The following is a 21096-nucleotide window of genomic DNA, read 5'->3' on the forward strand; positions in this document are numbered from 1 at the left end:
GTTTATCTTTATGCCTTCTTCGATTGGAAAAGACTATACGTATACAAGAAAGTATCTAAAACTATTTAGCAAATATACAATACCTTTTTCAATAGTCCTACTATTCTGTCGTACAATATAACATTCAACAATATTGTAAACAACACAGTAAACAGCAAATATTTGTTGGTTTGATGGTTAAAATTTCCTACTAATTTTGACGACGGCCAAATCCTAAATTAAGAAGAATTAAAATTATTATTTACACCTTACTTTTTTAATATATGATAAAAAATATATAAAAATAAATATATATTTTAAAAAAGAACATTTCATCTTATAAATCTTCAAATTACCTACTAACTTTTTAAGCTGTTACTCAATTAGTATAATATTTTACAGGAATCTGTGGTTAATATTTTGGATGTTGACATTAGCTAATTGTCAACTGACAATTGACATTTTCAGGTTTTCTTTTCGAGGAAGAAAATAAAAATGGCTGGTGCGCTGGCGAGAATTATTCAGGGGACGAAAAATAATTTAGGTAAGGGTATATTAATGTAACGTAAATTTGCATATGCTATAACAAAAGTTTATAAATTGAAGAAGTTTGAGTCTAGTGGTTATTGCGTAGTGTGAACAACTTACATAATATTTTGACATATATTACAGGTATAATCGGACCTTTGGCAACGATCAACAATGGATCAGTACGATTTCAACAGACAGAAAGCACTAAAACAAAGTTTGGGCCACTGGCTGACAGTGACAGGATTTTCACCAATTTATATGGCCGTCATGATTGGCGACTTAAAGGAGCCCTGCGACGCGGGGACTGGTATATGACTAAGGAGATCATGCTCAAGGGCGTAGACTGGATTGTCAGTGCGTATTTAAATATACATATATATATATATATTATTTATTTGTGTGTTACTCTTAAATTAAATGTGTAATAATTTCAAAGCCATAATATGGTTGAAGTTGTTGAAATATTTTTTCTACAATATTTTAAAGGCAGCATAGATTTTCACTAATGTTTTTAATTACATTAAAAAAAACCTACTGGCGGATAGGAATCCTGACAAACTCTTGTTTTAATTAAATTAAAGAAACACATTAAAAAAGCCACAAGCCGGAATTTGTACTATCATGGTGTTATACATGTGACCACTTCTTTTTAAAAAGTAGGTTAACTGATGGGAAATGTGCCACCATCACCCAAAGACATCAATTGTAAGCTGTAAGGTATTGCACAAAACCCAAGTCATCACTTGTTACAGCCCAGTCACTCGAATATGTCACCGAAATATTCCTAGAGTGGCAAGAGGGATTATGTGCATGTGTGTGTAAACATGATATGAAATATTTGTTTACCTCTAAATCTTTTTAGATACTAATCAAAGAACTAAATTGATTCAGAATTACGGAAACTCCTAAGAATTAAATGTAAAATGTTATTTGTATTTTAGATGAACTCAAGACATCTGGACTCCGTGGTCGTGGAGGCGCTGGTTTTCCAACTGGTATGAAATGGTCCTTCATGAACAAGCCTTCCGATGGTCGACCTAAGTATCTTGTAGTGAATGCTGATGAAGGAGAACCAGGCACCTGCAAAGATAGAGAAATTATGCGCCATGATCCCCACAAGCTGGTTGAGGGATGCCTGATAGCTGGTAGAGCTATGGGAGCTCAAGCAGCTTACATTTACATTAGAGGAGAGTTTTACAATGAAGCTAGTAATCTACAAGTGGCTATTGCCGAGGTATGTACAGCTTTGTGATATAATCATTTTTTTTATACATATATATTTTGTTACCACGCTATGCCTACTGGCGACAAGCACCTGGGTGCTAGCGGTCCATTCAATATCCCCTCCACAAAAGTTATCTCAAAAAGACCTTCTGGGGCATCTCACAGATGATGATGAAGACTGGATTACCATCGTAGAGATGTACCCCGGGGTTTTTATGCACCCTGGATTAAGATGTTCCTGCATAACATAGCTGTACACTTAATGTTTGATCTAAATAAGCAATCTGAGAAAATTTTAAATTTTCTCTTTGTTTAAGTACTTTAAAAACATAAATCAATAACAAATATCAATTTGAAGTATGGAATCTGCTCTTTACAGGCATACCAGGCTGGTTTGATCGGTAAGAACGCTTGCGGGTCCGGCTACGACTTCGACGTGTTCGTACACCGCGGCGCCGGAGCGTACATCTGCGGAGAGGAGACGGCACTTATCGAGTCCATCGAGGGCAAGCAGGGGAAGCCGCGACTCAAGCCACCGTTCCCCGCTGACGTTGGTCTCTTCGGATGTCCCACCACCGTCAACAACGTCGAGACCATCGCAGTCGCACCTGTGAGATACTTTACTATAGCCCATGCACAGAGATTTGAAAACAACTTAGACGACATTCAAAACGACATTCTTTCGTGAAATTACTATAAATATCGTAGATTATTCAAGGTCATAGCTCATATCGCTTCAATTAAATGTCAATGTTGTCTACTTGTCTATATTCTTATAAACGGGTCTTATCCTAAGTCACATAGTACAGAACTTTGTCGACGAAACTTTTATCGGAAGCTTAGAAGCAAATTTAAAGTGGATATAAGTAGTTAAGTGTAATAGTGTTGTATTATAAATAAATATATATTAATCATAATCTCTTAGTAGTGCATGATATAGCTGAGTTATTAGCAAATCTTATGAAACACGTAAATCTAAGGTTTGCTTATCTTTTTTTCTACTTCTTTTGGAATAGACTATTAATTTTTTATGATAATATTTCCAGAGCATCTGTCGTCGGGGTGGCAAGTGGTTCGCGTCGTTCGGCCGCCCGCGTAACAGTGGCACCAAGTTATTCAACATCTCTGGTCACGTGAATACACCCTGCACCGTGGAGGAGGAGATGAGTATCCCTCTCAAAGAGCTCATCGAGCGACACGCCGGCGGGGTGACAGGTGGATGGGACAACTTGCTGGCCATCATACCCGGAGGATCGTCGACACCGCTCATACCGAAGGAGTGAGTATAGGATTTATATTCATCATCTTTTTTGTCATCTAAGATGTTATATGATGTTGTATTAATTTAGTTTGGCATTTATTAATTCTACATAATAGAAACGTGTATAGAACCTTATGTTGGGCTTGTGCAATCTGCAATGTGCTCTAACACATTTAGATCTAAGTATAACTATATAAATTTGTTCTTAAGCTAACAGACATACTATAGTGTAAATTGATTTATGTAAGAAACTTTAAATATTATAAAATAATATAATAAAATAATTATAAAAACAAATACATATTAATTTAGTAAAAAACAAATGTTTATTGAAATTTTAATTGTATAAATTATATTGAAATAATATTCTGTCATAACAGTTTCTTTATAAAATCGTAATTAATTTTCAGTGTTTGTGAAACAGTCTTAATGGACTTTGACGGTCTCGTGGCCGCTCAAACTTCCCTGGGTACGGCAGCTATCATTGTGATGGACAAGTCGACTGACATAGTGAAGGCCATCGCACGTCTCATCATGTTCTACAAGCACGAGTCGTGTGGTCAGTGCACCCCCTGCAGAGAGGGTGTATCCTGGATGAATAAAATGATATATAGGTATGTAATCAACTTTATAGATTTTATTTTGGTCAACTTTTATACTATGGGATAATTATAGTATTGTATTTTTTATATCCTGAGATATCATTTTGTGCTCTGGTGCTGAAAGGTAAATTAAGCCATACATTCAGGTAATCAGTTTTTTAACTGTTTGTAATATTGTTGAAACTGTAAATCTTAGGCCGATTTGGAAAAAAAAAAAATTAAAATTCAGGTTCAATGGTATTTTTGACTGTTAAGAACCAGGTTACCGAACTAAATATTGCTGACCATATTGTAATGGCAGAACCAAGTTTTGAAAATTTGTCATAGAGAAAGATTATAGTCTGGAATAGTTTCTTTTTATTTGGGAAAAGTGTACCAAACACCTGCAATCCCTACCACTCTTACTTTTACTCAGTAGATGGGTGGAATTTATTATATATATTTTATTCCAGACTGTAAATTAACATCTCATAGTAAAATCCCGACATGGATTAGTTTTAGTACCTTAAAAGGTTCGTATTATATGTACAAATAGTATTCAAAACAGCAAAACGATACAGAGATTTATGAAAAGTGATTATTCTTTTTAGATTCGTCGATGGTAACGCGTCTCCAAAGGAGATTGATATGTTGTGGGAGATCTCCAAACAAATTGAAGGTATTTACTTGCATATTTTATTTGAATAAGTTAGTACAGGGTTGATAAGGAAATGAAAATTATATAGTTGAAACAGAACATTATTACAATAATGTTTTGTTGTATAATCACAATATAAATATGATAAAAGTTAAACAAAACATTTTCATAATAGATATATTGACACAGTTTTTATACTGTCTGTGCAAACATATCGCTTCCGATCACGCAGGACACACGATCTGCGCGCTGGGCGACGGCGCGGCGTGGCCGGTGCAGGGCCTCATCCGACACTTCCGGCCCGAGCTGGAGCGCCGCATGCAGGCCTACGCGCAGCAGCACGGGCCCAGCCGCGCCGAGCGCCTCTACTAGCCAGTGTATGTCGTCACGACACCCGGTCGGCCTCCGGAATGTCTATACGTCGACTCTGTGTTTCGTGTCCACGCTATCGAAATGATTTTGCGTCGATCTATATATTATTTTGAGGCCACCTGTACCTCATTTATTTAATAAAACGATGAATTATTGAAACTAGTAAAAGTATAGAAGCGAACATGAGGTTAACTTTTTTTTAATTGACAATTTTTTTTAAATTAACGTATGAAAATGAGCCGACAGTTTGTATGAATGAGATTCGTCCTGAATGCGGGCTAGTTTCACGACCAATACAAAAGAACTTGTTAATTTTACTCTTAACTTAAACTGCACGATCGTGAAATTAGCTGTCATTCCAATGATACCTCGTTTATTTAAAACTTGAGATTATCTCAATACAATTTCAATAAAATAATTTAAAAAAAGCATTGATGTTTGCGAATCTGTGATTTTGATATCGAAATTAATATTTTGGTTCCAAATTTAAACTAATATGCGTCACTATTCGAAGCCGGCAAAATCATGATATCACTCAATTATATATAAATATCCAAGAATCTTACATGTTAAAGTGACAGTCGGCTATCGGTTGACTGACTATCACAGATTATGTTGTGATATTGTAATAACAATGTATATTGTGTCCAAGTAAGCTGTCAGTAGTGTAAATAATTTAATAAAGTTACAGATCATTTTGAAATTGTTTTATTTTTATCTTTTAAAATAAAGCTGGCGTGCTTATTATTTCTAAAATGGTACAAATTATTATGCCACGGTCACGTAATAAATACAATGGAATTAAATAATAATTTCAAACAGATATGGCTCAATGGTCACGCGTGAATCTTAATTGATGATTCCTTGTTCGACGTTGAAATTTTAGCGAGAATCACTTAATGTTCAATTGTTTATTTTATGTTTATAATAAATCTAATGCTTGACTGAGGGAAAACATTGTGAAGTAATTTGTATTAAGACTTGTAACAGTACGGTGGCATAAAGTTCAATACCTTATAAAAGAAGTTTCTATTAAGTTAATCTCTCATTCGAAAAATTTAAATAAAACAAAATATACTTACGTAAATAAACACTTGATATTTCATTAAATGTACTCAGTTTCCACTCTTAATATTATGTACATTGCAGCATATAAGAAATTAAATCGAAATAGCTCTCATGCGATAATTTCTTCGACGTATGCAATTTGCCAGTACATAAATAATATTTTTAATCATGTTTTGAAGCTGTTAATTTACAATAAGCTTTTTGCTATTAATAATTATCGAATATTATTTAAAGTAAATAATTAGTATAAGCATTAGCAGCCTGTATATTTTCCCACTGCTGGGCTAAAGGCCTCCTCTCCCTTGAGGAGAAGGGTTGGAGCATATTCCACCACGCTGCTCTAATGCGGGTTGGTGGAATACACATGTGGCAGAATTTAGTTGAAATTAAACACATGCAGGTTTCTTCATGATGTTTTCCTTCACCGCCGAGCACGAGATGAATTATAAACACAAATTAAGCACATGAAAATTCAGTGGTGCTTGCCTGGGTTTGAACCCGAAATCATTGGTTAAGATAAACCGAAAATCAAATATCACTGGATGCAGGCCACGCACCGGTCAAGGTGGAAGTCATTGGGAGAGGCCTATGTTCAGCAGTGGACGTCTTACGGCTGATACGATGATGATGATGAAGATTTTAAGTAATAGTAGTGTGTTTTAGGAAGGTAGACGAACATATAGATCACCTAATCCAATGGTCATAATCGTCACTAACTTGTCGCCAAACACATGTCTAAGATTTATCACCTGTGTCTGGAATGCAGGAATACAGCAATGTTTTTTTTTATGTGATTATATTTTTTTATATTTTTTATGTTTGGTAGCAAACGAGCAGGAGGCTCATCGAAATGATAATATAATCTTCTGAATTCTGATCATGATTGATTGGGTAGTACCTAACTATCTACAACTATAAGTTTATAAGTAATCACGTATGTAGTTGTTATTTAAATAAATACATCTCAGATAAGATAATTCTTTAACTCATTAAACAAGAGTTATTTATTAGTCACGAGTTCCTTGTATTATTTTCCTCGAATTATATCAAAATTTGATTGATGTATTATTATCATAATATGAATTTCCGTCCAGTCTAAGATAGGCTTAAATACGTCACAGTTATATAAATATGAACGAATATTTTTTGCCACATTCAATCAATTCGTTTTTTTTTTTAAATAATTAGCCTTATTCTTAAGCAATTAACGTTGGCTGTTGAAAAATTTATGTGATATACAGACACTAGACTGTTGTAAAACAAACGCGATTGACCGGATTTGGACGACCTTCGCTTTAGATCCATGTGTTTTATTCAATAGGCTATTAAAAAAAAACTTATTTAAAAGAAAAAAAATCGAGTGGCATCAACTGTAAACATTTTTTTCTTTAAATGACGAGTGTTATAGTGATTTTGGACTTGTAAAAATTCTATTGTTTATTGAGTTTTTTTCGACATTCGCAAGAATGCCTGTCTTTATTCTCATTTATTTTACAAGTTTTTTTTTTTTCGTATGGCTGAGGTATTAAGAAAAGTGCGGTATAATTTTCTAAATTATTTATTCCCTCTATCATTTCTTCCTTTTTTTGATAACCTTATTATATCTTAGTTTATTTACAGTTTGTATAAATTAATGTATTAATAGTATATTATACAGTAAACTACAATTGTACAGTACGCTTTCAAAATTGAAAGACTTGACTATATCGAAATCACTTTCAATTCTATGAAAGATCAAACAGGAATTCAAAAGACAATGCAACAAGACTGAAAATTACAAAAAAAAACAACAATTTTGATAATCATGGTAACATTATCGATTTTTTGAACTATTCGATTTATAAAAAAAAAAAAAAAAATAATGATTTCAAATTCAAAATCGATTTCAACTCAACACCAAGTACCAAATGATATAATTAAATATTAGGAAGAAGTGCCGCCGTCACACCGTCAATTACAACAACGAATAAATTAATTAAAATTAAATAAATGGCACAAACCAAACTACGATCTTATTCGGTACATGGTGATGCGAATAACATAATTTTGATCGATAAAGTTTATAACAAAATATTTATTTCACACGTATATATGCCGAATAGATAATCATGATATAGATAACCGAAAATCAAATATAATACTCTATGATGGAAGCAACAGATCGTCGTCAAACAAAAGACATTCGCTTCTGTACAACAACATAATGGCAATCAAGTAATCGCTAAATAACATCGGTGGAGATCACAATTACACGATATAAATTTATTATTTTTCATATAAATACAAAATATACACACGTAGGTAGTTCACCTAAAACTATAGCCACAATTTCAATGCAATATATCCATCTATATTGATGTGAAATCGACATATTTAATTGGCTTAACAGGAATTACCGCAGTAGTTAACAGAACGCTCCGCGCGCGCACGGAGCGAGATGGATCGCTTATATTTCATAGTTAGATCACAAAAACGCGATATCAGTCTCACTTATTCTGTCATTACGAACTTTACATATACCACAGCTGTAAAAGCCGACGTAGCGCCAATAAAAGCCGCATACAATTGATTATCCTATTAAAAGAGTTTATTACGTTCTGCATGTATCGATTATGCGATTCTTATTGTGGTACCGTTCGCTTCTACTTCATAAATTAAGCGGACGGGCGGATAACGGACCCGCCGCCTTCGCCCGTCCCGTAATCACTAAATTAAAATCTCGATAGAGACCTTTATTTGGCTTGGGATACTAATCGCTGAAATTTAAACATCGACGGAGCGCGGGATCCGACATTTCAGTCAGTGACCGCAAGCTTACACGGATTTAGGCCGGATTACAATTAAATGAAAACTTTAGGCCTTCGGTGTACGAGCGCAGGGACCGGGCCGAGTGTAGGGTTGTTATTCGCCGAATAATATTATTGATTTAATTTGGACATATCATACAGATTCCATTGAAAGCAATCATTCTATGAAACTTCAGAACCTTCGCGAATGACAACCCTAGTTGGCTATTGAACGATGACACGATGCGAGTAACTGGTGCCAGCACCAGTCCGAGGGGTCGGCGTTAGTGGTCTTCGTCCATGGGCACGTCGGGCACTAGGCGGTCGAGCGAGGCGGCGGCGCGCGGCGGCAGCTCGTTTCGCGGGTCGCGAGCAAGCCACGGGTGGCGCAGCACGTCGCGCGCACTCAGCCGCTCGCACGCCTCCCGCCGCAGCAAGGAGCGTATCAGGCATTTACCTCGCGACGACAGGCACTCGGGCACTACGAAGTAACCTCGAGATATCTTCGCAAAAAGCGATGCGTGCTCCGAGTCGTTGAAAGGATACCTGCGAGACGAAAAAGATATATTAGCTAGGCAAAAAAGCGACATAATTCGATAGAAAAAATGGTTCGCTCGAGACTGATCTTATCGAAGTATAAAGATAACAGATAGGCTCATTAGAACAAAATCTTTGTTTTTTTTAAAGCAAAGTCAAAATTAATGACTGTCGCTCGGAGAGGGCAGATGCGCGAAACAAAAACTCGAAAAGCCAGGTAAGCGCGATGGAACCCTTCCGGCGACAGGTGAAGCGGCGATTGCGGCAAAATCCCGAGTTTCGAATTTAAATTACGGGTGCACGGACCCGAAAAAGTAGAAAACAAAGGATCGCGAACGGCAGGTGCGGACGAGGGCGGCCCGCTTCGGGGAGGGAACAACGTCTTCGCCACATGACCGCGCAGGTGCGGCGAAGATTTCACGAGACTCATTTATATATGTGGGTGATATAATTGCTAGCCGTTGGCGCGTAACGGCCGACAGGTGATCATCCCTGTATGTCGCCAACGGTCGCCGCGACCCTTACATTGCGTTGTGATCTCTAAAAACGGTAAGTCCCACGCTAAGCAGGTGAAGACGCCCACCCCACTGCCCTACGTTTTATTTATGCGCATTTAATTGCGACTAACCTAAATGTTTTAATGAATGAGGTAATTGGTCGATCGGAATTCCCAACCGTTTAGTCTAGTTGTATAATTAGATACACACCTTCCAACGAGCATGGTGTACAGAATGACGCCGAGCGACCACATATCGGCAGCTCTGCCCGAGTACGTCCGATGGGCCCGGAGAATCTCGGGCGACACGTACGCGGGACACCCTCTCTTATCTTGAAGGAGATCTTCTTCAGGGTCGTCTAACACGACCGCATCTTCTAACGACTCAAGCTTTAGTGTCGTTCTGAAACAAAAGAAATTACACATGAATAATTCGTTCATACTCGATTGGAGTCTCGTTGTATATTCTTATCACAGACGAAGGTCCGTTTAACCCGTTATATTGTCGGGTCAACTGCATTTGACGTGCATTGACCGGTGACCCAAATAAATCGCGAATGTTAGGTTGTTAGTAATATAATATCCATACCGACGCGACTCGCGCGCTCGGCCGTAATGGATCCCTTTGTGAACGATCCTTTGACCGGCTACTATTAACGGTTCGCGCGTGCGACTAATTAGTGAAGCACTGTACATAAAAGCGAAGACCTCTCGCGATCGTTGCAAAATATTTCTCTCATTCAGGGATTTCACTGCGTATGCAACTGTAATGTCATGTAAATAATTACATGGCGAACTATAAAGCTGTTCGATGACGCAATAGGTTTTGTTTCATCACCTCGGGCTTTGGGCGCACAGCGGCCTCGTATTTAACAGCAGCATCGTTTCGAAATGCATTAAATGCACAGTTCGAAACAGTACACCGTTCGGTAGAATTATGAATAATGTAGATATGAAAAGGGTACGATGGCCGTCGCTGAACGAGACGCATTCGTTCCCTGGGAGTGCTATTGAACTTCTAATATTTACTCAGTTGCACGAATAATGTCTTCCGTTTATAGCTAACCAATTTAATAGCGTTCTTTGTTTTTTAAGTTTGTCCACAGGAACTGACTAAACGTCATGAGTTAAATTCAGTCACGATATGTTAATATAAGATATTATGGTCAGGCAGGTGCACAAATGCAACCACGAGGCCAGTAGAACGTAGTCGGTGCACGCGATTTTTTAAGCATTCTAAGAATACCCTGGGGGAAAACGGTAAGTTGGACAATTATTGAAGAGAGCCTCAGATTAACTTCGTTAATAACTACGCAGAATTATCTAGAGGACGAGAGCACAAGGTAAGGGAATCGTATAGAAATGATAACCTGTGGATACACAAATTGTCTTAAATATCAAGTTTGCTCGAAGCGCAGTTACGAAACCCGTAAGTTGCGGTTTCAACTGCTTAACAAATAGTGCGCGAGTCACCAACACTGACGTTGCTCATACAACGGTTGTGCGAACGCCAGCCGTGATTAACATAACGCAACGCCGCCGCGATAATTTAAGAAGCGAGATAAAGAGATAGTGATTTATGATTAACGTACATATTTATGAATCGATCGTGACAATATGGAGCGCCGCTCTAACTAAAGGTCACTCTTGTTATGTCTTTCGCAATACGTTTAGCACGCGAAATACGCCCGCACCGATGGAAATTGCTTTCGTTATACACACGTATATGTGAAATTAAATAAACTCCGATACCTTAGTTATGTAAATTAATTTACTTTCTGACATGACAATGTTACTTTGTCGAGATGCCTTTACTATTTACTTTTAAATCTAATCGCGAGCTGAGCGGTGCGAGATTGACGTCATTACCCTTTTTCGACAGAGAGCGGAGCGGGAGTCCTCGTATCCGTTTTAGGCGACTGCGCAATGATCCTAATTAAATCCCTTACAGCAAGGCTAAAGTGCGATGTCTGCAGTTGCAATCGATTCGTATTTCGCAACGTGTAAATAAGTTACACGGTGTCGTAAGCCGGTCGGAAGGTTGGCCGGATTTCCGAGCGTGTTCCGAGCGGCGCGGGCGCTGGCGGCGCGTGGCCTCGAAGGATTCTCGGTTGCGGACGCGGGACCGCGAAAGGACAGCACCGCGCTGTCACCGAAGCGCGCTAGCTTCACTAGACCTGCTCTACCTGCCATTGCTCCACATGCGAGGTCACACGCATACTTCGTTTAGGTGAAAATTGCATATAATTAATATTGTTTCTGTATTTGTTCTTGTGATAGGTAAGTGGGCCTGCTATTTTATGATTAGCTCTTGCATATAGTATGTTGATGTTTTGTTTCTTAATAGTATTTATTTTTAAATGGGATCGTGACGACTCTGAGCATAAACATATTACAACAACATAAACTTGGTATCTTGAGTCACGTATGCGTTGCAATAATATTAACTAATAAGCGTTTCGTTTAAATTATGAACGATGTGTAGTCGTGTACTCTGTAACGTTCGCCTTTGCCTTGGTCAAGACGCCTAGCTTCGACCACGAGCACCTCAAAAACTTACGAAATTGGCAATGAATTAATTCAGATGTATTATTCTTTAAAATTACCTTATAATGTTCTTATATAAGTATTAGTTTATTGATACGTTAATATTATGAAAGATAGTGTGGGAGATCGCCCACAATTAGCGGGATGCGCCGGCGCAAGTTTCGCAATGACCGTCATTGCTCAACTCAACCCTGACAGTTTCGTAACAAACAATGGCAGCCGCGGCACAGATGCAGCACACATGCATGCACTTCCTGCTCGACTTTATATCGCTATGACGAACGCTTGCGCAATGATGGCTAACGCTTTGTGTGCGACCGTACACAAAATCGTCTCGATGCGTCGAACGCGGGTCTTGCGAAACACTACTCTTAATACTTCGTCAGCGATTCATAATTCGTTTGCTCTCCGTATCGATAGTTCCGTGCCCTGCGACGATAGTTAGTCATAGGTTTTCGTAACGCGCATTGTAGGAACATGTGGTGTCGCAAGCGCATTGCCACATAAGAGCGGAGGAGCCGGGATAAGTTGGGAAACCATCCCGGCTCTACCCAATTACATACGGCCGCACGCATTGAGCAATCGAGTTCGTTCCCACAACCGACATGGTTCTGTGATAACGTTCCATAGTGAAGGGATAGCGCTGATATATCAGAACAACTAAAAAGTACCTTTAAATAATATTGTGAAATAAAGTAATTAAATATTCCCATGATGTATGAATGAGGTTTCGCGATAGCTGCGTTTACGTTCCATATCAACGGCACAATTTAGGTCTCAAAACCGCACAAGCTGCGGCATGGCTTGCTTTATCGGAGCCGCGATAACGCAAGGCGTAAGTTTTGAAACCAAGCGCTGGGCTGCTTGCGAAAACGCTAATGTGAACATCGGTTGCAAAATTGTTTTAGTTTTAAAATCGAATGCGGCGGCAATGAACAGGAGAATGCGCTTCGTCACACTGATGACATTTATCGAAGTAAAGAGATCAAGTAGCGCATTGGACCGCAGCAATATGAACCGTATTTGGCAGGCATGTGGCGCGCGTTCACGGGACGCATGTCACCGCTCACAATGGATTATGAGGCGTTGCGATATGGCATGTTGCAAGCCTGGGCGGCGGTCCAAGCCGCCGAAATAATCCCGTGTTGCAACTACGGAGACTGCGGAACGGGCGCCACTCCAGAGCCTGTTGCGCAAATGCTAGTAACCGATATGTAATTGGCCAATTGCACGATGTCATCTTCGCTTCACGCTGCATCGTTTACGAAATAACCGTTCGACGACCCCGACTTCTATTACGCGAAAATTACGCAACGAAAGAAAGCGTCCGGAATGCGTCCGCAAAAAGAATCCAAATTCTCATTGATCTCCCTCGCGGCTCGAATCGTTGCAATTACACCGTTACGTGGTCGCGAGTGTTAATTCCGGTGAGCGGTCGGCTTTCTAGCGCGGGGTCGGTGTACGAGGCGGCGTGTCGCAAGAATTTCTCTGGCGTCGCGAACGAAGAAAGCGCGACCTCTCCGTTTTGCAATCGCACTCCGGCGGAACGGAGAAAGACTACCTCCTTAGAAAGTGTACTTGAGGTGTAGGGGCCGGAGTGTAGCTTGTTAAAAGTTATTAGATGCTTTTGACATCTATATTGAAGTTTTCTACGACGAGGACGGTAGTAGAGTTTAATATGATAGTGTACGCATGAATTGAGTAAGTAGGCACTTACGCAAGCTGCGATAAACGTTCGGCCTAATGTCACAACGCGTGAATTACTTCCGTTCATTGACTCCTCTGATACGTCTATGTACTATTGCTATCCGTGTCGAAATACTTTCTCTGACCGACAAAACTATGTATGTGGGACTAAAAAAGTCGGCCGCGCCGCGAAAAAAATCCAACATCGCGTATCCATTTTCATCTTTAAGGATCATTAACAGATACGCTCAAAGTGAACGCAACTAACGATGCATATCGCGTTATAGCATAACTCAGGCAGGAATTCTGTCGAGCGGGATGTTACGCGAAGAAATTGCGCAGGTAAACTTACACTAGTTTAAATGTTATCTTTCATAACTTGTTGTTACGTTCGTAACCAACTTTTCTAATGGTTGTGAAACGTATATTAAAAAGCCGATGCTCCCACAAAGTTGATGATCGCATATAACGCATTATGAAAGATGATTGTAAAAAGGCATAACGTTCGTGTGATAGTGTTTCTCTTAAGATCTTTCGCATTAACTACATAATGTTGCCGTGAGAGGAATAATTATGCTCCAATCATACCCACCTACGCTTCGCTTAAGTTGAATCGAGCGGGGACACCTGGCGACAGGTGCGCGTGCCCGGCACTCTTATTTGTGGAGGTCGCCGTAACGAGAATACCATAAAGGGCAGCTGTATATGTTTGTTGCTCGACAGATGCGGTCTAGATCGGTCGATAAATAAAAGAGTAAATCCACATCCGCGAGCGCTTGAGCAGTTTCCGCCGCGGCTCATACGCAGCCGGAATAGACGATTGTTCCGCCCTGCAAACGTTTCCGCCTTATTGTAAGTCGGAAACGAAAACACGACGTGCACCTTCCTCGTATATTGCACAGCAACGACGCTGTTTTGCAAATTCGGAGCAGGCGAAGGAATCAGAACGATAATTAATCATTAAAGTTAGTCTTGCAGATTTCAACGCAAGAGCTTGCGATATAATGAGCGATGGTCGCGGACCGGGCAATTCCTTACATTGCATACGATCAGTTGCAGTGTAGGATTATACGTATTTCTTAATTGCGATTACAGATGTTCCACTAATAACTTAATTTTGTCGGAGACAGTTATGAAAGTTTCTCGAACATGATCAACTTATGCGTGTTAAAATAATAAGTGTGACAATGAGTAACTCTTTGATGATTAATATTCTTGGGAGCCGTCACGGAGCCTTTGAGTAATCCTTCTGCATTTTGTAACTGTATAGAAAATTTGTAAAACGCTCCGCATATGTTTTGAACTAATATCGATCCTTGCGTTCGGTTTCTTATGTTTGCACAAGGCGCAACCATCGAACAATTGACTTACACCCACTTGCTTCCCGCTTTAAAAATTGCATTAGGTAATTGAAAAAACTTTGAAACTTGTTACAACTACAAAATATCTTCTAGAATAATGAACCTCGAGTCACGTAATACGATTCTTTCAAATATCAATATTAACATAATATCGTAAGACAATACCAATTTACTCAGATGTAAATACAAAAAGCTTTGGGATGACGTAGGAGTTTCGAAAACGCAAAATAAGCGATGTTGCGATTTAACTTACGAAATACATTTGCCTCGTGGTTGCAGAAACGCGTGGGACGACAAATAGGTTTAATCACTGACGGTTCGAAGCTTATTCATTACACTGTCCATATTATATCACATGTTTATAGCTATTAGGTACGAGTCAATAATTGGCAATATTTTAAAACTGTCTTACACAAAAACGATCTCGAAACCATCTCATCGATTAAATTTCATAATATTTATTCGTTCAAATAAATGTTTGTACACTTCTTAATTATTATCCAAATGGTTTGAATATCGAACTCGATATTGGAAAGTCGAAGAATTAAGCCCAGATACATTTATCGTGATTGTCAACATTTCCCCAGCACCTTATCACCGAAATTCCAAAAAAACATCCACAGTTGTTTATTTGTACGGCCGCTATCGATACGATAGTAAAATATTTTGTAATGACGACCAGGCTTCGTTTGCCTAAGCTACAAAACGAACTTATCACGATTTGTGTTGCGAAAATATCATTCGTAATATTTTGTTGTTCGAATATACATATTATTTGTAATATTCCTTTCATTGTTTGTATTGACATGGTAATATTGGAGGCTTTTAATGAAGCCAGGACAGTGCGTGAACGCATAAATTAAATTATTTATAGTGCATGGACTGGAACGACTTGGGCCAAGACAAGTTTTGATATAGTTTGCGATATCTAGTGTTTTTACAAAACAACTTGGCAGCTGCTATTGCGAATATTACATACATAACTGTCGTAATCCCTTTTTGCTCGTAACTCGTCATTCTTTGTTTTTTCTTTCGCAGCGCGAACGCAAAGTTAGATGATTCTGATAACGTTCGCATCAGACGAATTTGCACTAAAGCAAAATGCGATAAGAATGAGAAAATTATATCTGTAACGTTATCAACAGCACTTATCACGTCGTTGATAATTTCTAAAGATATCAACCGTCGAACAAACGTTTATTTTATTAACATAAATTTCTAAATTAACATAATTACAAATAGTCATGTAGTTTTCAAGTACTGAGATGAATATCTCAGACCTCATTGAAACGGTGCAATTGTTTATTAAGCGCTGGAACAAGTACGTACGACCCCAATAACGTCGGCAAATCGCATCGATAAGACACGTAACCTCACTACTGCTACTGCAAATATAATCAAGCAATAATAATTGTATAACATACATTAACTCCTGATTAACAATACGTTTGCAAAAATTATTGTACACAGCTAGCTATGTAAAACGAAATCTATGAAGTATTCAAAAGTTTATTTCTATTTCAACCTTTAGAACTTTTACAACTACAACGGAGAACAGTAAAATCGGGGAATTACGTACTTTAAATAATACTAGGGAAATTGTTATACTCATGTTCGAGAGGTGATTGAGTCGATTAAACAATTTGCTTTTGTAAATAAACTTGTTATCGCGATTCAAAACAAAATAAATACCGCGAAACGGAAACCCGTTTGTACTGTTAGCTCGCTGAAACGCGGAAACACAAGGACCCTGGTCCTTGTGTTTCCGCGTTTCACCGCTCGAAACGAGTTCCTTTATTGGTTTTCCTTAAAATCAATCACTTAAACCCTGTTATCCATCATACCTTAACTGATAACGTCAACAAGAAGAACCTCTTTAAAAATGCGATGTACTTGTGATGACGGATTTTTTCTGAATTTTTAAAAATAACTTTCTTTTAAAACGTACAACCCACTTTATCCGAGGTTTATTCCCAATAACAAGCGTAACGCTATGTCGATATGCGTGGCGATGTATCTCGTCCCATTTTTATTAGTTTGTAATAGACGCTATGACTAGGAATGTCTTTCGATCAAAACACGAAAGTTCATAGGCCTTCGTTGAAGAATTTCAAACACCGTACGGTTGTGTGAATCGAGAACGTGAATCGAATACAATTTGTTCGCGTGATATATATAGTGGGATTCTGAACAATGCCCTTTGCAATGCACAGATGGAGATAAGGGAATTTAATTTTGATAAGACTTGTATCGTATGACGAGGAATGCTGTTCGCTAACAGAGTATGTGGAACACGAAGCAGCGGTACTTTCTCGATTTGTACCGTTCGGCGAAATGATACGAACCGACGATAGTGTGATAGCGAATCTCAATACTATCTATGACTATTTAAAATTTAATAACTGCGTAGTAATTTTTTATCGCTGTCATCTCATACGGTCAAGATGAGATCATTAAGGATCAACGCTCTACGCGGATACCAAAGCATCGGCTCGATGATTTAAGGAGAGGCGGTCTTCGAACTCGGTCGTTCACCTCGCGATTATTTTTTTACTATACGCAGTGACGTAAGTTGGAAAGTGCGGAAATGGTAATTCTAAGAGGCAACAGATCGAGCCGTGTCTCATTATATCACAAACTCGGGCATCTCGCTGGCGGATGCACGGTGGGGAAGGGTCAGTGAACTTGCGAAACTTCACCTGTCATAGCCGAGGGGAGCGAAACAAAGAGAGCGATGCAACGAAGAAAGTGATAAAAGATTTAATTAAAGCAAACGATTACGTAGGCGAGCGATCACTAGATGAGGCGAAGAATTCGATTTTGAAATTAGAACCAGCGACGCACTTTGAATGCGATGGCGGCCCAGCGCTTGCACAAGCTCGCCTCGGAAGAGTGCGGGCAAAACGGCACATTGCGGTGATGCAATAAAGAAAGTGCGGAACTGAAGTAGATTTTCTAACGCGGTGAATGTACTCCACTATTAGCTGTATATCATTGGAGTCCGCAAAGGCTCTAGCGGCGCAGCGGCCGACGACCCCGCGCTCTCAGTCTCGTACATTTTGCACTCAGCTCTCGTATGATATAATACAGTCCGCGTAGAAAATTGCGAAGTGGAATCGACAGCACCTAGCAAGGGAGCTATGTTATCATTGCTGGTGTTACATCAAACTGCCGGGATCGCAACGAGCGGTTAGGTAACGTGTGTTGTCACACTCGTTTGTTGCAATTATAAGGCTGATGTAATGTGCGAATTGTGGAAAATAGCAGCGCCGATTCATAAAACGATAGGGTATGGCCTTAGAAATAGGTGAAAAACGTGTTTAACTGTGGATGTGTCAAGTTCAGCGTGTGCGAGAGACGGGCGCGGGTGCGGGCGCGGGCGCGGGCGGCGCGATGACAATGAATGGCAAACACCGCTGTACTTGACCCAGTATTCGGTCCGTCACGTCCGCTGCAACTGCCGACGGATGATACACATGGCACTAATTTCCAAATATTCCTCAAAGTTAAGTAACATTTAAATCTAATGCAAAGCAAAGCGAATGTTAACAACGATAATGATACAGAACAACTACACAGACAATTCGATTGTAGACAGGCGTTTATATTTTCACATCGAAACTCATTAAACACTCGACTGCAACACAAAGGCTTATGACAGCTTTGACATTGGCATATTGGCTCACTAGGCCACGGTAAAAAACATCTTTGGCACGAACGCGCGGCTACGTTTACGTCAAGCGAGGAATAATTCGATAAGTGAGACACGTCAGTGCTATCTTTCATAATTGGTGATATCATTGTTTCTATATGTGTTCATTTATGTTGTTGAATGTTTATAGAATGAGTTAATTAAATTCAAGCCGTTACTTAAGCGTCTATATTATAATACTTTATTTATAAACATATCAGGTTGTACTTTAAAAGGTGTATCGTTAAGCCACGTAGCAGATGCACCTGCGTCGCTATTGTATTTAAAACGTCAATTTTTCACTTGTAGTACGAATATCTTATAGTCACAATTATTAAAGGGCAGATGTTTTTTTTTTCGGTTTTAATAGTTTTAACATAAGTATTTTTCTTAGATACAATACATAAGTGACAAAATTAAAAAAATAAACGGTTGCAGCGCTCGCGGCGTCCGGTGTCGGCGTGTAATAATCCAAGTGGGTTAAGGTTCCATCAAGGATTTGTTGCGGCAAAACACCGCTCCAAAACCGAGTGCTTGTTACTGTAAGCTAACTGCACGGTTCGGTTCCGCTGCATTTGCCTTTTACACTTGGAACGATTACAGAGAACACAAAAATTTAATGGCGACGAGCCGTCTGCTAATGTTAAAGTATTATCAATGGGCTCCGATTTCTCTTTTGAAGACACCATTATGTTCATTTGGAACTGTCGCATTTCATTCACCTGTCTCCGACTATTACGAAAAGTAAACACAAAGGAGATGTCCTTTGTTTAATTAGCGTCCAGCAAAACAAAAGTAATTCGATCGCTGGAGTCCTTTGTCCCGGTACTAATAGCTGAACACAATGGAACCGTTCTTTGAGATGCTTTTGAAACTTACGAGTACCGAAAATTGAGCGCAAAACAAACAGGTTAATAAGTTTCAAAACGATCCAGATGTATTACAAAAGCGGTAGCACACAACCGTTTGGCAACTACACGGCCGATTGTTTCACAACTCGCATCGCAGCGTCCGGACCACTCGATTAATTGTTTCTATCGTAAAACGTCGACCATTCGATTCTTTTGTTTTACCTACAAAGCATATTGTCAACACTCGAGAGTACTTCAATACAAATACGCTCCTATTCTAAATGTACTAGAACTGTTTTATTGCCCAAGATTCTTGATATTTAATAACGATGTATTTACGAGTGCTATTAAAATATATTATAATGGTTGAACGAGTTTGAATTTTAGCAATGCAATCTGACCTCGAACGAATTATGTAAGAAATAGACCTCAGATATGTGAATAATTATCGTTTACTCCATTTCAATGAAATTTAGTTAAATTTGCAAATCGAATATTAACATTAATTATATATTTATTAATCACGTTTACCGTGTATTTGTGAAATAACAGCTTGGTTAGAAATGTAAGCTCAATGATTAATAAGGTAATTTAACATTTAATGAATTAAATTTATTTTCACAAAACATGTATAACAGCCGCGCCGCCAAAGGTACTCAGAACTGATGCAACTGAAATCTTGTGTAAGCGAATCAATAAACGTAGGACCTTCGACGCGACGACCTCAGATTTGTAATAATTACATTTCATATTCGTCCGTACACTTAAAGTATAGAAGAAATTTAAAATCACCATGATACATTGGCATTAACATAAGCGGCAGGAGTTATTCAGGAGCGCGCACGGGATTGATGCGATGCGCTGGCGGCGGCAGATGTTCGCGAACAATTGTTAAGGGAACAAAAGCAGGTAGATGCGTAGGACGTTACCGCGCCATGTGCTACGTGTCATTTTTTCAGTTGATAACATGTTTTAGACAAGAAACTAGAAAAAAATATTCCTAATCTGACCGAACAGATGGCCGGGCACATGTTCACACAAAAAAATATATATATATCACAGTCAGATTAAATTGTGGCTCGTTCGTATCGATTGGAAATTCAATTTTCACGCTATCGACGATGCTTTGTTTTGCTGTGTGACTACAGTAAATTAAATACAATGGTTTCCCTTTGTTACAAAAGAGAGAAACGAATTGAATCCCAGTTATCAAAATTAATAACAGCAAAAGCAATTTACTTTGATCGCGTAATATCCTGCTAGCGCATTTATTGAGCAGAATTTTCAATTGTTTTCCGTGCGAATGCGAGGAATAATTACAATCTGATACGTTTTTACCTATTATCCGTTTTTAGAGAACGAATCGTTTGTGATCTGTGCTTACTGAGAGTACAGTAATATAAGCTTTTAAAAAAATCGAGCATTAAATAATACAAAGAAGAAACTATCGAAAAAAATGACAAATAT

General features: G+C 38.8%; 2 protein-coding genes across 2 annotated transcripts in view; one reads left to right on the plus strand and one right to left on the minus strand.

The window, feature by feature from the left end:
* Nucleotides 1–401: 401 nt before the first annotated feature.
* LOC125077049 (NADH dehydrogenase [ubiquinone] flavoprotein 1, mitochondrial) lies at nucleotides 402–5304 on the plus strand. The gene is made up of 8 exons (XM_047688836.1): nucleotides 402–523; nucleotides 652–864; nucleotides 1452–1744; nucleotides 2114–2344; nucleotides 2781–3013; nucleotides 3406–3609; nucleotides 4188–4255; nucleotides 4467–5304. The coding sequence occupies exons 1-8, from the start codon at nucleotides 475–477 to the stop codon at nucleotides 4604–4606; spliced, it is 1431 nt and encodes a 476-aa protein (XP_047544792.1). The 5' UTR covers nucleotides 402–474; the 3' UTR covers nucleotides 4607–5304.
* Nucleotides 5305–8596: 3292 nt separating this feature from the next.
* The window catches only part of LOC125076853 (tribbles homolog 2-like), a 31185-nt gene continuing 18685 nt past the window's right edge, over nucleotides 8597–21096 (minus strand). The window contains exons 4-5 of the mRNA XM_047688570.1: nucleotides 9705–9896; nucleotides 8597–9006 (exon numbers count right to left, since the gene is read on the minus strand). Coding sequence (XP_047544526.1) covers nucleotides 8745–9006; nucleotides 9705–9896 — 454 coding nt within the window. The 3' untranslated portion in view covers nucleotides 8597–8744. The remainder of the gene's footprint in view (nucleotides 9007–9704; nucleotides 9897–21096) is intronic.

Source organism: Vanessa atalanta, chromosome 3, assembly GCF_905147765.1.
Source record: "Vanessa atalanta chromosome 3, ilVanAtal1.2, whole genome shotgun sequence".
Classification (NCBI taxonomy): Eukaryota; Metazoa; Arthropoda; class Insecta; order Lepidoptera; family Nymphalidae; genus Vanessa; species Vanessa atalanta.